Below are 20,919 nucleotides of genomic sequence, written 5' to 3'. Positions count from 1 at the left end.
TACCTTACTCCTAATCTTAACCTCAGTAAAACTATGCCTAACCCTAAACTTATTTCTAACCTTATCCTCCGTAAAACAAATACAAGAATACAAGAACCGCTGGGGGCGAGCGGTCCGCGGAAACAAATGGGGGTGAGCGTGTTTTGGGGCGAGCGTTCCGGTTACCTTGAGGTTAACGCAGAACACAGTACACCACCGTCACTTAAAGTTCAACTACAAGCATTGGAAGTCAAAAACGTGTCTAAAGGTGTTCGTTCAATCATAACAATGCCATATGGCTGTCTTTGCGTCTTTACGCAGTGAACGATAACATAAAACTAAGCAATGCGTGACTTAAATGTGGAATCATGCAGACGCGCGTGGGGAGCGTGTCAATAAATTATGCTAATCAGCACGCACCGATTTGGAGGAGGCGTGTTGCTGCCGTAATAACAGTGCGTGCAGCCGTGCACCGTTGACACGCATTTTGCCACAAGTGGTAATGCTCTGTTACAGTGCACGTCGGCTACCTCTACCTGCGATGATTTCCTAGTTTATTCGCATTGACCTTTTGAGTTCGCAGTTATAAGTGCAACAGGTTTGCGGACCCGATCTATTATTGTCTTATTCTGGCTCACGGTTTTAAGCGGAGTGAGTGGGGGTCCTATGGTGGGGTCTGGTCTGGTTGGAGAGCAGTCGGTCAGTCAGTCAGTCAGTCACATTATATCTGTCGCTGTCACCAGAGCCCACTCTCCGTTGACGCTGCGTCGCAGGCGCACACACTTTTACAAGGGTGCCATCATTCTCGCGAGTCCGTGCCAGATATAGAGGACACGCCGGTTTACCTTCAGCAGTGCATTTAGTTAGAAGGTAGTTATGGAGAGAGGAGCATCTAAGTGCGCGGAGAGCATGGAGAGAGAAGTAGAAACCCCCCAGAAGCGACAGTATTATTCCCGCACAACGGTGCTAAATGTTATTTCGTCCTTATGTTCCGTGGCGTCCATTGCCTTTTGCGTTTTTCTGAGTATTGGTGCTAAAGATGTCAAGAACCGGGTGGTGGGATTGGAAAGCGAGCACACCTTTATTCACCCCCTTGGATCCTACTCCATGGATGATTTTAATTCAGTGATTCAAGAGAGAGTGGATGAGATACTGTCTCAGGTAAGAAGAGCATATTAGATATATTAGATACATATTAGATACACTGAGAGCAAAATGTATATAACAACGCGCATCCCAGTGTGTTAATTTCTTAATAAAAAAGAAAAGAAAAATAAATAAATATATATATATATAATATGCGTGCACACATACATTAAAATAGCCTTCTTTTTTTCAGCACACCTATGAACATTTTGCCAAGATTCGCATTGCACGACAAGCATCTGCTGAATGCAACTGTCCACCAGGTAACGCAATAACTACTAATTACTCTCTGCAGAGGTGTGTGTGTGTGTGTGTGTGTGTGTGTGTGTGTGTGTGTGTGTGTGTGTGTGTGTGTGTGTGTGTGTGTGTGTGTGTGTGTGCGTGTGCGCGCGCGCGTGTGTGGTTGCAAGTGCACCTGTGCGCATTTGCATCACCAGGCTGATTGCAGTTTTTTTTGTGCTAGATCTATTTGTAAATATTCATGAATGTAATAGCATGCACAGATCTGTGTTAGTATAAAAAGAAAGCTACCCCATCATGTGTGAGTGTGAATGAAGGCTGCAGTCAGCTGATTGGATTTCACCACTGGCCAAATCAAAAACATTTAACAACTAGGCCCTATATAGAGAGAAATGAACAGACCCCAAGGGGTCCTCCAGCGGTTCCCAGGGGGTCAAAAACTAAACACATAAGCCCTATTTAGAGTTGGTAATTCTAAAATTGTGATGTTTTTGATTGATTGAATACTTTATTAGACAGAACTGTAAACAGCACGAGGTACAGTCAGACATTTGAGCTAAAAGGATGACACAAAAAAGTCCTGGGGACTTGTTTCCATTGTGGTCCTATGTTGTGAGCTTGGTCTTTCTTTTATGTGAAATATCTTGAAATATTTTGACAATTGTTCCATCGTGGGCATCCCTGGCACAAAATCTAATGTTGGTCTGCAGCCTATAATATGTTTTGGAAGTCCTTGACGTGAAAAAGTTTTAGAACCACTGGGGCTTGTTTGCACACTTGTTTTCATACTCCATTTGAAATGCACCTATTCCACCAGCAGATGGACACATTTTGTTCACTTCCCCTGCATCCAGTTTCTGAAGAATTGGGCTAAAGCAATGTCAAGCAAGCACCACAGGCAGATTTGTGAAAAATGCTTTTAAATGGTGTCCCTGTTGTCCAGTTGTCAAAACAGTTACTGCTGTCCCTCGTAGGCAGAAAGGAGCAATAGAGAGAAAGCAATATTTACCCCTGAATTGTCCATGAATCTGCTTTCATATTGATGCCTGACGATAAATAATATAGAGAAATTGGCTTAGAGAGCGCCCTGAATTTTATATACGGTATTACTCCCTGTGGCTCAAATGTGTTAACACTACTGTAAAAGGAACCTCACTTGTTTGTGAAATGTTACAATGTTATAGGCTACAAGTTTACAGTTTTATTTTCCAAAGGTTTTAGCTGTGGAATTGACATTGATTAGATTGTTGTTGGTTATATTTATTGGTTGGCTGTCGTAGCACAGAGCCGCTGCCAGAGATACAACAAGTGAAGTCTTAAACCCCAACAGTGTTTTCCACATGAATATGTTGTCAGTCATATCTCCACAGGAAGACTAGTTTACATTACTGGATTGTTGGCAGCCTTGGGCTCCAGGCCAGCTGTAAATGATGGATGCAGTTCTAAACTTCATCGGAGACACCCTGTCCACAGCAGTACTCAATGTTGTATATATTTCTTTTGAAAGGAACGTACGGTTGAATACTTTAATCATTGTGCGAACAGTTCTTCTAAACATCCTCAACCACTGTCCGTCATGTGACATGTGATGAGTGACAAACACCAAAAGCCAGTAATGAATGCATCTTTCATCCTCAGTATATGGAGATTTAAGAAAGGGGAGTCCTTTCAGCCAGAATGACTACAGTTTATTTTAGCAAATCAAACAGCACTATGCCCAATAGCTGCTTCCACTAAGAGTTGTCATTGAACCTCATGTGAGCATAATTATGCTAGAACTCTTGTCTATGAAACCACTCTGGTGAACCACTATATATGCCACAGCAGAGCTGCAGGTTTCATAACCATATGAATTATTTTTTAAGGCGATTTTTCTATATTGCCGCCTTTTTAATAGGTTATATGATAGCTTTGGGTAAATGTTCAAATCAAGCATGCCTCCAGTCACACGTGCACACTTTTGCATGTTTATGAATTGGTTGAAATGGGTAATCAATTGCATATATGATGATTCATCTGCTGTGTTTTTTAATGAGCCAGAAGCTCTGGAAATATAAAGAATAATGAGCCCACTCACAATCATGGCAGTTTCTGCTCTAAATCCCTATCATATGTGGGGCGTTGCATTCGTGTTGCGCCCACCGCATCTCTGTTGGGGGACAAAAATAAAGCAATGAAAACATTTCACACCAAATGAAGCGCAACAATGCTAAACCGACATGGCACTCGGAGCACCGTCTTTGAAGCTGGCTAAGTGGCAAGCACTTGCATTTGATTAAATCCTGCCAAGTACTTACCACTCTACGTTAACTTCGGGATTGTTGCTATAGTACACACATGGAAAGAACATTGCACTCTAAATACATCAGTGTTTAATGTGATTAGTTCATGTAGTGTGTCATATTGTTTGTCTAGGTTCCACCGTAGTTTGGTAATGCTGAAGTGAAGGTGGCTATGTTCTTCTAGGCCAAGTATCAGTATGAACATAATATTGCCAACATTTTCTTTCCACTGATGCCAATGCTGTCTGGTGTCTGGTAGTGTAGTATTGTGCTATTTGGCGAAATACTTATGAGCCCGTATGTTGCTGAGTCACACGCCACACTCTCCAGTGGCTCTCCTTCCAAGTGTCTTAATTGTTTCATTATTGGCAGGGCTGTGTTATTTTTTACCTTCCTTTCCCCTGGGATGGGGATTCAAAGCAAGACGCCTGGTTCTTTAATGGCCACTTTATAAGAATGTGCACTCGGCAAGGAGATGTGCTATTCTGTTTCCTTGTTTACTCTGCCCTGAATCCCCTTACCTTCAACAGCCACCCCTCCATCCCTCAATTCTGCAACGCTACTTGAAGCTAACACTTTAAAAAAAAAAGTGACAGCAAAAAACACAGGACAACACGCTTGTGGAAAGTGCAACAAGTTACTACATGCACATTAACAACTTTGTTTGCCCAAAAAAAAAATTTGTCCTGCATAGCGTCACCTTATTAAACTAATGGCCTAAGTCATTTTTTCAAGGTTTTCAGGAAAAATAAAAAACTGATCCAGAACAAAACTATATGATATTTCTTAATCATTTCACCCAAAATGTTTATAACAAATTATGACTATTTAAATAGAAATAACACTGTCTGTCAGTTATGTAACATAAGAGATTGAAATAGGTTTAAATAGGATTAAATCTGACTTAGGCCAAAATAAAAAGCAAAACAAATTACAAAATGGCCTAAATCAGTAAATAATTTGGCTTAAGTCACAAAAGCATGTGACTTAGGCCAAACAAAAGGCCTATTTTGTCCTAAGTCACACTAGGGAGTTAGGCCATTATACTAAAAGGGGCGTGTTTTAGACTAAAAGGGGGGTGAACAGCATGATCCTTTTCAATTAGGAGTTGGGCGATTTTACCAGAGGTGGCCAGTGTCATGAGGAGCTGATTTAGGCAAAAATATCATTTCCTCAAAAAATGACTTAGGCCATTAGTTTAATAAGGTGACGAATGATAGAGCTGGTGAGTTTTCAGACATTTAAGCATAGATGCAACTATTTGTATATTCATCACACAGGTTTTTTTTTTAGCTAGTTATTACACTAAGCTGATGATTGTCTGGTAATCATAAGGTCACCAGTTCACCTCCCGTCTCTGGTCTATGTGTCCCTGAGCAAGACAGTTAACCCCTAACTGCTACCCCTAAAAGCCAGAGAGCTCATCATAACCATCATCTGAGCAGCCCTCTACTGTAGGTCAAGCAGAATTTCCCTATAGACGGATTTCCGCGCGACGTCATCACAGAGCAGAATGCGCAATCTGCGCATGCTCGGGGGAAACGAAAACGAGCGCCGTTCACTCTGTTGTTATGTTCGGGAGTTAGATAGCCATAATTCTGCTATTATAGGCATAATAGGCATAATGCTGCTATTATATACAAACAGATCCAACTTTCGACAAATCATTTTTATTGAGTAAACAAGGTATTACAAACTGCATAATTTAATCTACTTTCATTAAACCCGGTGAAGATCATTGCTTTTATGAATGGACATTTGACCAGAGCTGCTGCGGGTAATGGCGCCCTCTACCGGACCTATAGGCTTCCCCCTCCTCTGCGCGGTCATATCCTCTCAATGTTTACAAACATGAAACCCGTCTATTGGATTAATAAGGTCTACAATTCCGCCCCCCCCCCCCCCCCCCCCCACATGGAAAGTTATTTCCTACAGTAGTAGCTAAATGCAAAACTACCCAAACAGTTGTTGGGGTATTTTCCAAGTACATTTACACACATACCTGTAATTTGTCCTTTGTATTTACCCATCCTAGCTATTAAGAACAGGGGACTATTTAGTCGGTCCACCCACCTTGTGACCAAGTTGTGTGACAAGAGGACTCGCACCCTTTTGTTCCCTCGTCATGACTTCTGGCCTAAACCATACAAGTCGTGCCAATATCCCCAGATATGAAATGTGTTAATCATGAATTGGCGACAGGCATTTGAATGTAGCCCCCTCTGTGTGGTTTTGGTGTTGGTTCTGTAGGTGCCTGCATGGGCTGTGTAATTACTGAGTGCAATGCTAGTTAAAGCTGTGCAGGCTCCTGACCAGCTGTGTTTGGTTAGCGACAGCGAGCAGGGATAGGCTGTCTTGGTGAGCAGCAAAAGCCTGACACATGATTTTGGCGTCTGTGAGCCACGCGGGGGGTAGCCTGGAGTCACTGATGGCTCCCCGTGTGTGTGTGTGTGTGTGTGTGTGTGTGTGTGTGTGTGTGTGTGTGTGTGTGTGTGTGTGTGTGTGTGTGTGTGTGTGTGTGTGTGTGTGTGTGTGTGTGTGTGTGTGTGTGTGTGTGTGTGTGTGTGTGTGTGTGTGTGTGTGTGTGTGCGTGCGTGCGTGCGTGCGTGCGTGCGTGTGCGCGTGAGCTAAATAGGCCCTCTGAAATCCAGATGTAATCCATGAATTTGCTGTATTGTTAGACGGTGTAGACATAGTCCTGTGGTTATTGTTCTAATCAAGAACTTTTTCCATGTTTGTATGTAAAAAAAAAAAAAAACTCCCCCTGAGATTTCCACACGGAATCATTTGATGTGATGTGATTCATCATGATAAATGACCTGACGTGGCACAATTTGCCCTAGTTCTCCGCTCTCACACAAAAAGTATGCTGTCAAGGCCAATATGCAAGGAACGGCACAGTGGGGCCTCATTGTACCTTTTGACACAGCAGTTTTCAGAGGGGTTGAACAAGCAATGCCATCTAAGTGCATTGGTAATGGCTGCAGGGTTGGGGTTGAAAGGCTGGCGCAATACTCCTCCATTTTCCGTACATTAACCTGAGGGAGAATTCTAAAGAGGGAAGGGGGGCAGGGAAGAGATATGGCACAATTTTTATACAGTATGAGCAATCTCGCAATGGAACGCTGACCTGGAGATTGAAGACAAGCACCTCAGGCTGCTAAAAAAAGAAATGTTGGAATGGGCTGTAGGAATATAGGATGAAAATGCTCAGTTCAGCTCCGACGATCCTTTTTGGGATAGCCATTGGCAATGACCGTGAGCGTCAATCCGTCTCGAATAAAGCAGAGAGATTGGAAATCTATTTCTACTGTTTCTGTTCAGGAGATGAACGCAGGGGTTTCCATGACCGCAGTGCAACAGCACACCCCACAATTGAATTAAGGAATCCCCCCGCTTTCTGTTTGACATGCAGTCACTCCATCAAGATAGTCTACTTTTAAGGTTTGTGGTCATAAGGAAATTAATGTTTTTCCCCCAAAGCTTTCGTTGTGATATCTGCACCAGGATGTATTTTAGGATAATGAAGTTTGAACTAGTAAAACTGGGAGTGTGCTGACCAAATAGTTATGGACATCGTGGGTCATCATTGTTTAAATCTGACCCGTGGCCTGTGTGGCCTGTTCCCCACTCTTTTGAACCCTTCTGTCTTCACTCTACTATTCAGAAAAACTGATGGTCCTGAAAATGTGCCTTAGGGTCTATAAAGCATATATTCAACATGCTTCTTGTATTTTGAGCCAAGGGAATGTTTTTGCTGTAATATGGCGTGGCATTCAAAGAGGTTTCCTCCTCGTTCTGTTTATCCACTCCTGCGTGATGTTCGAGTGGAGTAAGTATGATGTTATTCTTTTCAAGTAAAACGTTTATCACTGGGTGCTGCATAGCTGATTGATTTCTTGTTGTCTACATATTGAAGGGATGGGGTGCCTGGTGGCTCAGCCAGTTAGTGCACAGACCACATACTCCTTGTGAGACGCAATTTGAATCCGACTCCTATCATGTTTTGCATGTCTCCCCTCTCTCTGCCCGAGATTTCATGTCTCATGACACTCTCCTGTCTAATAAAAAAAAGCATAACATGCCCCCAAAAATGTCTTTCAAGGGCAAACATTTTATTATGAATCAACTTGACAAGGACATTATGTGGGATTATGTGGGAATGCACCTGTTCTCCTCCAAAATGACCCCACCCACTCTGCCTGGTAAAATCCTGTGGAGGAGGACGTTTGTGTGTGTCCCTGTTGTGGCCTCCACCCCCCTTGATGCTCTCTCTCCCTGGACTCTCTTGATTTACCTCTGTGAGAGGTGGGTGGTGGATAAAAGAAAGCTCACACATGCTGCGGCCACAACCACGGACTGAGCGCAACCCCTGCACGTTGCCAGATAATCATCCTTATCCCATCAGGGTTCGAAGGGAGTTTGACAGACCAAAAGAATGTTTGACGGAGTGATTCATATTATGACACAGTTCTGAAACAGATGGTCCACTATTCAATAAAGCCTAGTGGAATATACTGCATCCATGCGTTGAGAAATACAATGGTTACGGCTGCTGCAGTTTTTAAGAAACCTTTTGGTAATGCGCTTACACAGCCCACGGTTTATTTACTCTCAAATGAACTCATTTTTCAAAGCGATTTCCACATTTAATTTTAACTTCATGTTCCCCCTGAATGATTTTGTGTTTCATATCCCATATGTTTTCCATCGTTCTTTTCTCTCATTTTGTGTTTTCCCTCTGTGGGTCTGCTATCGGAATTAGCTGTTTAAGCCTAGTGGCACTCAAACAGTATAACACAGTTGTAAATGCAAACTCTACACAAGGGGTTGCTCTGTTATTTGCTCTGCTAGCGGTGGAGATGGCAATGTCAGTCTGTGCACCTTCATAACAAAGGTTGAACCCTTCTGATTTTGGTGACCCTTGTCCCTTGTGCCACCCTGAGGCCAAATTGTCTATGTGCACACTACGGTATATATCTCAAAATCTAATGTGTAGATTGCCATAAAACTTTCTGTGTGCATTCCTACTCCCCAGAGGATTAACGCTAATCATTTGAGTGACCCCATGACCTTGCCTCTAGTTCCACCCTCTAGCCAAAACACAGGATCTCATAATCCAATGTGCAAAATACAGGATGAAACCTACTGATATTGATGACGCCTCTAGCACCTCCTTCAGTGATTATATGATATAAACGTAAGCCTGCTAGAGAGAAACTCACTGAGCCCCCACCCTATTGTCTCCACAAAATAATGATAGTTTCCAATGTGTTAGGAAAGATCTGTCATCATTTTCAAAAGGTTGTGAGCAATCGTGAGGCTCCCTGTGTACTTCACGTAAAATCCTAGACTGCAGACAAGTGAAGAGAACTAATAGGAAGTAGGAACCCCTGAGGTGCTCCCCACATGCCTATGCACTCCCCCCCCCCCCCCACATTCTCTCCCTTCTTCCTGCATTGCACAGCCCTGTGGCTTTGTGCCTTAGGACTTTTAGCCTTAGCAGGCATGGTGTGCGGGGTGGGGTGGGGGGCACAGATTGCACTGGTCTGTACTCTGTCAGCCTAATAAGAACAGGCACTACAAATAAAATGGGTTGGTAAGCAAAAAAAAGAAGAGAAGAAGAAGAAAACATCAGTACACGCTGTTGGAAGCTCTAATGTTGCCAGCGTGTGCCTCTCATGCAAACTATGGTCAGTAGGTCCTCTTGAATCTTTCCCCAAGCATTGTCTTTGATTTGGAAAATAATGACCAAATGACATATGCTCATTAGAGCATGTACAATATGGAATGTTGACGTTCTCATGCGTTATGCCATGAGTGTGATGTCTTACTCATTTAAGCCGGTAGACATCAGCCAGCTTTTCTTCTGAGCTGTTGGGTATTGTATCGTATTCTTGGTACTCTGGTCGTTAATCTATTATAAATGACCCGCTTCGGCAGAGCCAAATAGTTCCTCCATTTTTCACATCATCTCAGACAAGGGCTCCCTAGATCGAAAATCCTGAAACATTATGAAATATGAATGCAGAACCAGTCTGTGTTTTTTATTTTATGAATATGAATGAGGTGGTCAGGAGAGGAAGACCCGGCCACACAGAGCTGCTTCTCATTATGTCCTCAGTGCATGACAGTCCTGGAATAGACACTCACAGTTAAAACTCTTTCAAACAATGAGCTGAGTCCAAAGCAAACCTGTGTCCGACAACGTAGAGCAAAGTGCAGCTTTGCCAGCCATCCTTTCCTTGAACATTTATTTACAGTGGCTGCAGAGTGATCATTAGGGCTGACATGCCGTAGTGTCCCCTTTTCAATTTTAAATCCATTTGAGTCTCAGAAAAAACAAGCAAGCAATTCCTCAAAAATGTCCAAAGGCAACTTGGGATCTGGGCGACTTTTCAAAGTGAAACAAGTGAGGGGAACAAATGATCTTTGCCCAGCAGCGGCTGGCCAAGTGATGTATGCTCCCAGGCTCCCCTGGGGCGCCAAGAGGTCGGCCTCAAAGAATAAAAGCTGGATCGGAGCGTTGGGTCTTTTCCTGTTCACGAGGCCACACACCATTAGACTTCCAGTGTGTTTGCCAGTGGAAGGGACTCTCCTCATCTTCCCTCTCCTTTTCTCTGTCTCTGTTTGACATACAGTAATGTCTCGAGGCTTTGCTCAGGATCTCCTTGTTGACTTCAATGCCCTCTTAGGGCTGGGAAATTAACCCAAAATATATCGAGCCAATAATTGGCTTCATCTTGCTCATGTAGGTTAATTGAACAATCAAGAAATATATATATTTTAAAATGTGTTATATATCAACAAATTTACACAAAAAAAATCTGAGATTTGTTTTAATCAACTAAATCAATTAGTCTGATTAACCACTTAGCCATTATATACTTCGTTGCACAATGGTGGCATGCAAAAATTGTTAAAATAGCCGATCTACAAGCCCACAATGTGTCGTATTGTGAGCTTGTACAGTAGATCAGCGATTTCCACTTTTTTAAAATAAATAATTGTTCCTTAATCGAAATCGAGGCAAAAGTTTGAAATACGTTTGCACCTCTGCTCACCAGGGAACATGTACTTTGACAGGTAGCTCTTCCTCCTGGAAGCTGTGCTAAATGTGACATGAAATATGAGTCACACAGTGTGTCATAAATGCACCATGCACACACAAACATGTGTACTGTAATGCATACACACAGAAACACACACGTAAACACACAGTCACCCCTGGAGTTTCTTGATCAGTGACTGTAACTTGGCCAATTAAAGGTGACAGAGGTATTTTAAGTCAGTAGAACTCTCTGTTTTATGCCCTAGATTGAGCAATGGAGGAATTATGAAACAACGTAATAGAGTGAGACCATTCACCCTGACTTTTCTCATGAACTCAAGCTGTGATACTAAAAATAATCATACAGTATGTGGCTCTCTAATTAATGGAACTATCGCCTGTGCAATGGTAAATTTCTCTACCACTTTGCATTTTTATTGGTCATATATTTTTATATGGCTAGTAAATGTTTATGAATATTGCAGTTTTTCTTGTTCTCCAGTGTCCAAAGAAAATTCACAATTATGCAAGAGGTCAACCAATTGAGTTTAGTTTGTCCAACATTGCCTCGGCCAATTTCAGATGCCCAATCCAAGGTGGGTTCATCCATCTCCTGCCTCAATGGCTGTGGCTGCGTCTGTCTTCAGTAAAGAAGACCTCTCGACCAGAGAATGTTGCCTTAATGGTCCGTAGTAGCATGAGCCATACTTTCAGGGGCCCCTCCACTTGTATCTGATGAAGAAGAGGGTAGAAACAGCTGTGTAAGCCACAGCTAAGGCCTGGAAAATCCGGCGGTGAGCAAGGCAACCTTTTTGCATTTTAATTTAATTGGATGGTCACTTGATATGGGCTGAGCAGGCCAGACGGCTGGTTAAATTGAAAATTTCGACAGCTTGATAAACGGTGCCGACGCTCCCTACATCGGCCTCAGAATAGGTTTGTCTAATTTCCAGTCTGAGATAGATAATGGCACTTGTCTGAGGAAGGGTGTGTGTGTGTGTGTGTGTGTGTGTGTGTGTGTGTGTGTGTGTGTGTGTGTGTGTGTGTGTGTGTGTGTGTGTGTGTGTGTGTGTGTGTGTGTGTGTGTGTGTGTGTGTGTGTGTGTGTGTGTGTGTGTGCGTGTGCACGCGCGCACGTGTGCGCGCCTCTGTATGTATTTTAGGAAGACTGGTTAGGTTGGGGATAGGGCAAGGGTTAACGTTAAAGTCTTATGGTCAGGGGTTAAGGAAATGCATGTGTCCTGTGCGAGGGACCTGGATTTGAATCCATGTTGCTACATTGATGGCTCTCTCGTGTTTGGGTTCCTGCGGCAGAGCCGCGTTCAAGGTTCTCATGATGGATACAGTAGATATAGTGTGTGTGTGTAGAGACATGTGGGATGCAGATATTTTATATGGAAATATTGTATTTCATATACCGAATGATTCTGTATTTGGATTATTTTGTTGTGAAGTAGTTTATTGCAGTGGTGCTGCATTCAGTGTGATTAAAATAGCGCACACGAGAAAGAGAGCAAAGATCGTATCAGTTAATAATGCTATTCATCTGCTTTAATGTTTGTGCACTGACTTGTTTACATGCACTCATAGTGGTGTTAGGTTTTAATGAATGAGCTTCACTCCCTGAAAGCCTTTTATGAGATTGTAAATCTGAATATCTCATGCATAGTTTATAAGTTTCCCTCACAAAGTCTAACAGTCCAATGTTAATATATGCTGAACATAACCTCCATATGATGAACAGACAGAAATATGGTGAACTGTAATCAGCACATCCTTTTAAACGTTATTTATTTTGTAAGACTGGCGTGTGTGTCAGTTATTTCTTCTGTAATGAGTAATGACACGAATCAATGAATACATGTATGTTGTTGTTTTATCTGAACTATGCAAAGTCTGCCTGTGTTGCGGTTGTGTTCCAAGTAAAATAAAAACAAAACATGCTACTGCATGTATATTACTTTCCTGTCTTCTGCACAACCCAGTTATACAATATTAGAGTATCAGAAAAGCACAACATAGTCCATGCTCCTGTTCTAACATGACAGGGCAAAGTCTTCACTGCCGTTAACATTAGTCTTCCTTGTTACATTAGCGATAGGCGCCCTGTATCTCCTGACCCCTTTTTTGGGTCGCCTTTCAATCACGGGGACGCATGAGACTAGACTATAGAGCTGTTGGGAACCTGAGTAATGAGCTACCTCCCAGGAGTCATCTTTCTATCTTAAGCCAATTTCCCATTCCAAGTGATTCTTCTATGCCTTGTTGCTGTAGGGGTTCACAGCACTACCATAATGAAATATTACATCCTGACATCCAGAGTACGTATATATACTCAGCGAAGAAGATGTTCTGAGTGAAGAAGCTTTGTTATTATCTGATGGTGGCGCCTTTGTTGTGTCTAAACCGTTGATCATGCAGACCACACACAAAACGGCTAGTGGGAAGTGATGGTTAATTTGGAAAAAAGAAACGTTGGGGCTGCACAGGGTGTGTATTAGTTCAGTCAAACTGAAATCAGGTCACAATTTAGAAAAGCAGTAATTGGGTGTGGAAGTGTGAAATGTATGCGTTTGGAGAAAAAGGCTTGTGCGACATGTTGGTTACTTATATTTTGTGCTGAATATACACAATTTGTTTGAAAATACAAAACTGTGATCCAAAGCAGGAACCAGACTTTACACTAATTCTAGATTGTATTGACTGGGTAAAATAAATAACATTATCATTGGGATTGTGGTAAAAGAAATGAAGATATGGGAGACTATGGACTCAATATTATGACAGTAAGGATCAGACAAGAAAGGAAGTGGTACTGATACAAATGAATGGAGTATGCTGCTGCTCTCCTATTCACATGAGATGTAATGCTGCTACACAGTAAACCCCAGAGTGTTACTTTAACTCTTAGAGTAAAACGTACACTTTTACTGTGTATAGGACTGTTGCAGCAACTGACGAATGAATTTTACATGTTTGCTAGAAAACGTGGACATGTTGTACTGAATGAAACCCATATGCGATATGTTTTCCCATATGCTCTACTTAGGCAAGCTATTAATCATGACCATTTACTATCAATCATCATGGTACGTTTGTTGTGATTGCTGGTGAATAGCGAACGCAGGCCAGCACTACGGTGCTTGTTTTGAACAAAGTTCGCACAAGCTGGCAAGGAGAATTCAGGCCAGTGGCCAGCCGGCAGTTAGATGAAATTTTGTATGCTGTTGGCTGTGGCTTAAGCTCTCAAAACAACACTTTCTTTTGCACCCATAGAGATTATCACAGGTCACTAAACATGCTCTAAAACAATATTCAAGTATTCTAAGTGCAGTTTATACCCATAGGAGAATACGCGTTATCATTCAAGGATTGTTTTGTATGCAGATTAATGAGAGTCTGGTACTTTCCAGGTCAGGATTGCAAGGATCAAAGGACAAGGGAACCAATTAGTCCTTCAGAGGAGGCCATAAAGAGTTCTCTGCTCAGTGGCTGCCTGGTTTGTCTATGTATCGTACAGATGGCGTTCTCTTAAGGCCAGCTGCATTTCACTCACGCTCCGTGACAAATGATAACAGTGGCCTAAATGGGCTGAAACTGACGAGAGTGACGGCTTATATGGCTGGCCTTTCAGTCTCCCATCTTCCTAGAGGTTAAACTTATGGATGCTGCGCTCCACTATCCACTGTTGGGTTATGAGTCAAATGGGCTGAGGCGTATTGTCAAGGTTATCAGTGCTATACTGTAGGTCTCAAGAGACACAAGAGCGTCCTGAGCAATCTTTCCCTCTTCCCAGATATGCAGGGTGTCAGCATGACTGATTTGCAGCGCTTAACCCTTTAAGGCCGGGAAGGGAACGCATGTGTGTAATTTTAAGATTTCTTTGGCTATTCAAAAATAGCAGATATACAAGCTCATAGCGCGGCACCGAGTGCCGCGCTATGAGCTTGTAGATCTGCTATTTTTGAAAAATCGTGAACATTCGTGGCAAAATCTTGGATTATATAACATTTGTAGAATATTTAGTTCCAGGAACCCCCAGAAGCAAAGATTTGAGTTACAAATGTCCGCAAAAAAAAAAGAAAAAAATTCAAATATTTGCACAACTTTTCATGATTTTTCAAAAATAGCAGATCTACAAGCTCATAGCGCGGCACTCGGTGCCGCGCTATGAGCTTGTATATCTGCTATTTTTGAATAGCCAAAGACATCTAAAAATGACACACAGATGCGTTCCCTGTAGCTCTGCTATTTTTGAATAGCCCAACGAAATCTAAAAATGACACACAGATGCGTTCCCGGTCTTAATGGGTTAAAGGTAGCGACTGCCTGTTTCTCAAAGATGTGTTAAACTGCAACAGGATGAGCAGGGATCCATCACCACGCCCTTGACCTTCAAAACAAATTACTTTCCCAGCAAGCTCTAAGCCCTTGCTCCCTCCAGTGAGAATTAGAACCTTATTTAACACCCAAAGAGATTATGGAGCAAATACACAACTTTATACATGTCAACATAAATCCAACATGATTTTACATAAAAGCATGGCTGACCTTGGTATAAAATTGACGCCCAGGGCAAGATTCAACACAGCCTCCTGGTTTATCTCGCTAGCAAAAACAAATGCCTTGTATTGATTCATTTAGGATTCCGAATAATTCATTAAACAATTTCTGCGATATAGCATCACCACTTGCCCACAAGATCTCCACACTCTCCCCTTGCTCTCCACGAACTGCCGAGGGGGTTTCAACTCGTTCAAATGCTACTACTGTAGAAAACATTGTGTTTTATCATTGTTCCATGACCGGTGACTGAAAGGGGAACTCCTCGCACACATTCTAGCCTGCAGTTGGATCTCCTGACTGGTAATGCAGTTATTTTATATTATATCGTCTCTGTCGGGTGGAAACCTCATATGTCCAAAACTGTTACTTTTCAGGATACAAATTCAAAAATATCAAACGTAGCAGATATACAAGCTCAAAACTCGTCGCTTTGCGCCACGTTTCGAGCTCGTATATCTGCCCCTTTTGATACTTTTGTGTGACGCTGTAGTATGATAAAGTAGGGCATTCATTTACGAAAAAACACAAAAATTCAAAATAAGGAGACAAGAGGTTTCTACCCGACATCACCGATTTCATATTCTATGCTCTGTTCTCCAACACAGAGCTTTTCCTATACGGTTTGTCTGGCTGTCCCTGCCATTTTCTTTTCAGCTTGCGGGGTCAGTCAGGGGGAGCTGACATAGCGTCTGTATTGCTCCAAAGGCCAGACCCCAATGAGATGAGGGTGTCGGTTTCTTCTCCACAGAGGGAGGGGAGGAATAACACAACATCACTCAATGAAACTCAAGAGGTAAACCAAAGACGCGCTGGGTCTGCATGGAGTCCCGCAGGAGTCGTCGCACTTTTACCCGCGAAGTTCATACCCATAAATCTAAGCTTTTGTCAGTTGCAGATTCAATTGCGGCCACAAGTGAACACTGTAAGGCACTGTTTCTCAAACAGTGGTTCGGGACCCATGTTTGGGTTGCAGAGCCATTTTTTTATGGGTTGCGAGTAAATATCCCTTTATTTTTTTCGTTTCCTACATTTTTATTTTTTATTATTTCAAAAGATTCTCAAATAATAACCAGGAAATTCAAAATTGTTCATAGAGTAAAACCGAATTCAAACATGTTTGAAAAGAATTTCATAAATTTGAAAAAAAAAGTTCTAGAGCAGATCTACAAGCTCACACCGCGGGGCGTTGTGAGTCTGTAGATCTGTTATTTTCACTAGTTTGGGTCTTGAGCTGAAAAGTTTGAGAACCTCTGCTGTAAGGAGCTTGGTCAGCAGAGAAGGCCTCTGGGAAGTTTTTAATGAGAGGTAGTGAAAACGGAGAAATGATTAATCTAGAATATGATATTATGGTTCATATTTAATGTATTCCATTGAAGATGGTGGGATTTATTTAATCTGTACAAATGGGCTGAAAAACATTTTGACTGAATTTATAGCACCGAATGGTTACTCAGCAAATTTCTTTGACGTATTTTCCATTTCACTTGAACCCTATATACTAGGTTGACCAAGGTCCCCCAGGGCTCTGTACTAGGTCAGCTAGTATTTCCCTCTGCTCCAAATCTCTTAGCCAATAATAGCCGTTTTCCACTGGCGTGAATAAACTATAATCCTTCTCCATAATGGAAGGTGATTGAAAATCCCCAGCACCCTCTTTGTCTCCATTACCTGGAGGTGTTGGGTTTGGTGACGTGCGCGGTCGCGGCCCGCCTAGGTTGCTGTTTTTACTCCTGGTGAAGGAAATCAAGGCGACGGATATGAATTGACCTCTGAGAGGTGGTGCCTGAGGCAGCAGGGCACAGCACTGACACAGAGGGTTGCAGGGGCTGCAACTTGCCCCACTTTACCACTGTGGTTAACAGCTGCACCACTGCAAGCATGCATGGGATTCTGTACAGCAGTGGTTCTTCTCATGCAAGTCAAGGAACCCCAAATTGATATGCATTTGGCCACAGATCCCCATCTGAAAAGGTTTTGTGCAAGGGACCCCCCTGAAGAGAAGATTTATGTTAAGAAAATGCTAAATTATTCAAACACTTTCAAGATTTTTCGATAATGTTCAAAAATAGCAGATGTACAAGCTCGCAGTGTGGCACGAAGTGATGCGCTGTGAGCTTGTATATCTGCTATTTTTTAGCGGCGCTAAAGGCGGATATTAGCCCTCTATACCTGGCTTTTGCGTCAACGTTCTGATTGGTCAGGCTCGCCAAGGTTCTGATTGGTCAGGTCCGTCAACGTTCTGATTGGTCAGGTCCGTCAACGTTCTGATTGGTCAGGCCCGTCAAGGTTCTGATTTGTCAGGCAAGGGGACTATTCATGACATCACTATGATGTCAAGGTTTATTTTTTATTTCCTCATGTTTTTTTTTGTATATATTTTTATTTTCTCATGTTTTTTTTTGTATATATTTTTATTTTCTCATGCTTTTCCCCCTTCTTTTTTTGTATGTATTTTTAACGGCGATGGTCCTGCTCTATACCTGGCTTTTCCGTCAACGTTCTGATTGGTCAGGCCCGTCAACGTTCTGATTGGTCAGGCAAGGGAACTATTCATGACATCAATATTATATCATGAATACAAAATTAGATGGTTTATATAAAATGTAAAAGTCCGGAACATAAACACTCTGGGTACGGCTTATAAATTGTATAGAATATTTCATAACACATACATATCTTTCTGGTACCACATTTATACACACGCACACACAAAGTTTATTTTTTAGGTACCCACTCTATCAGCTATCACAGATCAGTTTTTGCCACTTACCTTGGAATGCATTTGGTGATTCGCTTCCAATGGCACTATTTAGTGCCACTGGAAGCCTTGAAATAAATTTACAGAGATTTAATATCGTTTCTCTAGTAGAAACACATATCTATGACAAAATATATCAAAGGCGCCGCTACCTTCACACAGGTGTGATTTTTAATATAACTAGACCATACCCGGTCGACGCATCCGTGGGGGGATATGCGCACATGATCTGGCAACCCGGGAGGCAGTTCATCCCATAGCTGGGCAGCCCCGTAACCATGGCGACAGTGTTTTACACAAAAACGCTAATAAGAAGCTGATATTTGATGAAATTGAAAAACGGGCTTCACAGTTAAGTTCAGATGGTAATGGTCAATGGCTGTGTACAAAATCAGAGCAATTGCTCCAGCCACTGAGGAGAACCGGGTAGCTTCACCTACTCACCACTACAGACAGAGGTTACTAGAATTATAGTAGGATAGTAGGATATGGATAAAGGGGTTAAACTGATTGTGATGCTGTATTAACTAATTTAGCTGGTGACCCCCTGGTACCCTCCCCCCCACACAAATCACACAAGACTACTGTGTGCACAAACCCCCCCTCCACAAAGTTGAATTAAATGTTTGCTATGTAGTATCATCTATGCCAGTGGTTCCCAAACAGTGGGTTGGGACCCATGTTTTTGTTTCCTACACTTTCTTCTTATTATTTATTTCAAAAGATTTTAAAAAGTTTAAACAGAAAAAATATCAACTTTTCATCAATTAAAAACAATGATAACATATTTTTAAAGTTGTTAACACATAATACATAAATCAAATAAGTTCCATAAATACTTCCTTAGTTTAAGAAGTAGTGAAAATAGCTGATCTACAAGCTCACTGTGCGCTTGTAGATCTGCTATTTTCACTAGCTATTTTCCCGGGGCAAACATCTCATTTCTCTTTTGGGTCTTGAGCAAAAAGGTTTGGGAACCACTGCTCTATGCTAACCTGTACAGTTATACATAGACCAAATATTGTACTGTAAGTGGATTTTTAAGCTCCTATTGAAATGGTATTGGGCTTATTATAGTGACAAATGATTATTCTGATCCCATCAGCAGGAAGCAATGAGCTAGTAGCTGGTTGTCAGATCTAGGCTCAACCATTTTGGATTTGATTTGATTTTAATAGCAACCACTACTCTTACACGTTGTCTTCTTGTTCGCTTTCGCACTTTCACTTTAAATCACCCTCATGATAATCGATCTAGTCCGCCCAGTTGCCAGAGAGACGTAATGTACAATTTCAAACCAAAATTGGAAGCGATGAAAAAGTAAATGAAATTGGCTTCACTTTGGGTCTTGTAAAGGAGGAAGAAGTTTGGGCCCTGTCTTGTGCGGGCCTTATCCCTTATGCCTAATCTTATTAGGCTTTTTTTTTTAATTTTTGAAAAACATGTTTAAATAGTGAAAGTATACTCGTCGTGAGCTTGTAGATCGGCTATTTTCACTATTTTAAAATGTTTTCCTAGGACCTGTATGGTGAGAAGGAGCATGGTGAGCCAACTATTGTTGCAGAAGATGAGAGGTTGTGTTTAATAAGATTGCGCCCCAATGTCCTGTTCTCAGATCAGTCAACAAGAAACGACATATGGAAGAGTGGCATCCCTTGTTCTTGTATGAAATCTGGCTTCTTAAGCTTCAAGCTCACAACGCGTTGTGAGCTTGTATGACTGCTATTTTCTACGGAGCATATGTTAGGCTTTAAAGAGGCTGCATATTCTTCAACAGGGCTATGGTTTGTCAGAGGAGTCGGTTTGTAACCATGCATACGTTAGTCACAGACATGTACAGTTGTTTTTTTTAAAGGTATTTGTATACTTTTTTATTAATTTATTGGAGGGATTATACTCATGCTGCTTTCAGCATGTATTAATGAATTGGATTGTTTTAGTTTTTAAGATTTTTTTTTTTACACATTTTAAAAGCCAAACATCTTCGGTATGGTCAGAATATGGGTTACACTTGAGGCTCGTCCCAACCCTACCATGTGTAATCACTGTGCCCTAAAGAATTTCCCATGTGCACACAGACCAGTCAAGTCTGGTGCAGCCTAATAATTGTTCACTTAACTTGCCTCATTGTGCTTCTGTCTGCACTACGGATGCCAAGATTCCTTTCCCCGTTACTGCTCTCTACAAATCAAATGTCCCCCTGCTTGCTCTGGCAAAGATCTGATGGCACACAGCGAGCAAAGGCAAAGTGTTGCCTAATTGACAGTGGGGTAATCCCTGAAAAGGCCTGACCATCCTTTTTTCGCCACCATCCGTCACCACATGAAAGACGCATCTTTAGCTGTTTCCTCTGCACATGCGGCAACATTCCCTTTTTACAAGCAATCTTGGGATCACAAAGCATGCCTAGCCTACCCTTTCTTCTACCCCTCCTACCTTTAACCACTTTCAACCTGCTGGCCTCCCTTTTAGGGCATAGGCGAATATTTTCCTAAAAAGTCACAAAATAAGAACAAAATAAAAAGATATCACAAATTTTAAATTGCGTTGTGTGAGCTTGTACAAGTATATAGGGCTGCTTAAGTGGTTAAATCCTTTAGAGTTAAATGAACTGAGCATTTTACTGTGTATAGCCTACCAGCTTTCTCCCCTCCAAGCTAGCTCACTCAGAAGCACTCTGTCCAGTTACGGTGAAGAGGAGCATGGTGAAAGATGCTCTTAGGAGTTTATGTTATTTACTTGTTTGTTCACTGGGCTAGACAAAAAAAGGGCCAAAATAAACAGCACACCACAAATAGGAAATATACTGGTTGGTATCCAAGTAAAGCAGCATGTGTGTGCGCTGCAGATATGGATGTCCCAGGAGGATGAATGAATCCCTCCTTAAATGAGCTTTTG

General features: G+C 41.9%; 1 protein-coding gene across 6 annotated transcripts in view; it reads left to right on the top strand.

Annotated features, from left to right (window-relative positions):
* The first annotated feature begins 534 nt into the window (after positions 1-534).
* col25a1 (collagen type XXV alpha 1 chain) overlaps positions 535-20,919 on the top strand; it is a 193,340-nt gene continuing 172,955 nt past the window's right edge. For all 6 annotated transcript variants that reach the window (XM_084043470.1, XM_084043471.1, XM_084043472.1 and 3 more), the window contains exons 1-2: positions 535-1,140; positions 1,319-1,388. In XM_084043470.1, the coding sequence (XP_083899596.1) occupies positions 856-1,140; positions 1,319-1,388 (355 nt within the window). In that variant the 5' untranslated portion in view covers positions 535-855. The remainder of the gene's footprint in view (positions 1,141-1,318; positions 1,389-20,919) is intronic.

The sequence above is a fragment of the Gymnoscopelus microlampas genome (assembly GCF_963454915.1).
Source record: "Gymnoscopelus microlampas genome assembly, chromosome: 19".
Classification (NCBI taxonomy): Eukaryota; Metazoa; Chordata; class Actinopteri; order Myctophiformes; family Myctophidae; genus Gymnoscopelus; species Gymnoscopelus microlampas.
This window is presented reverse-complemented; position numbering and strand designations above follow the sequence as displayed.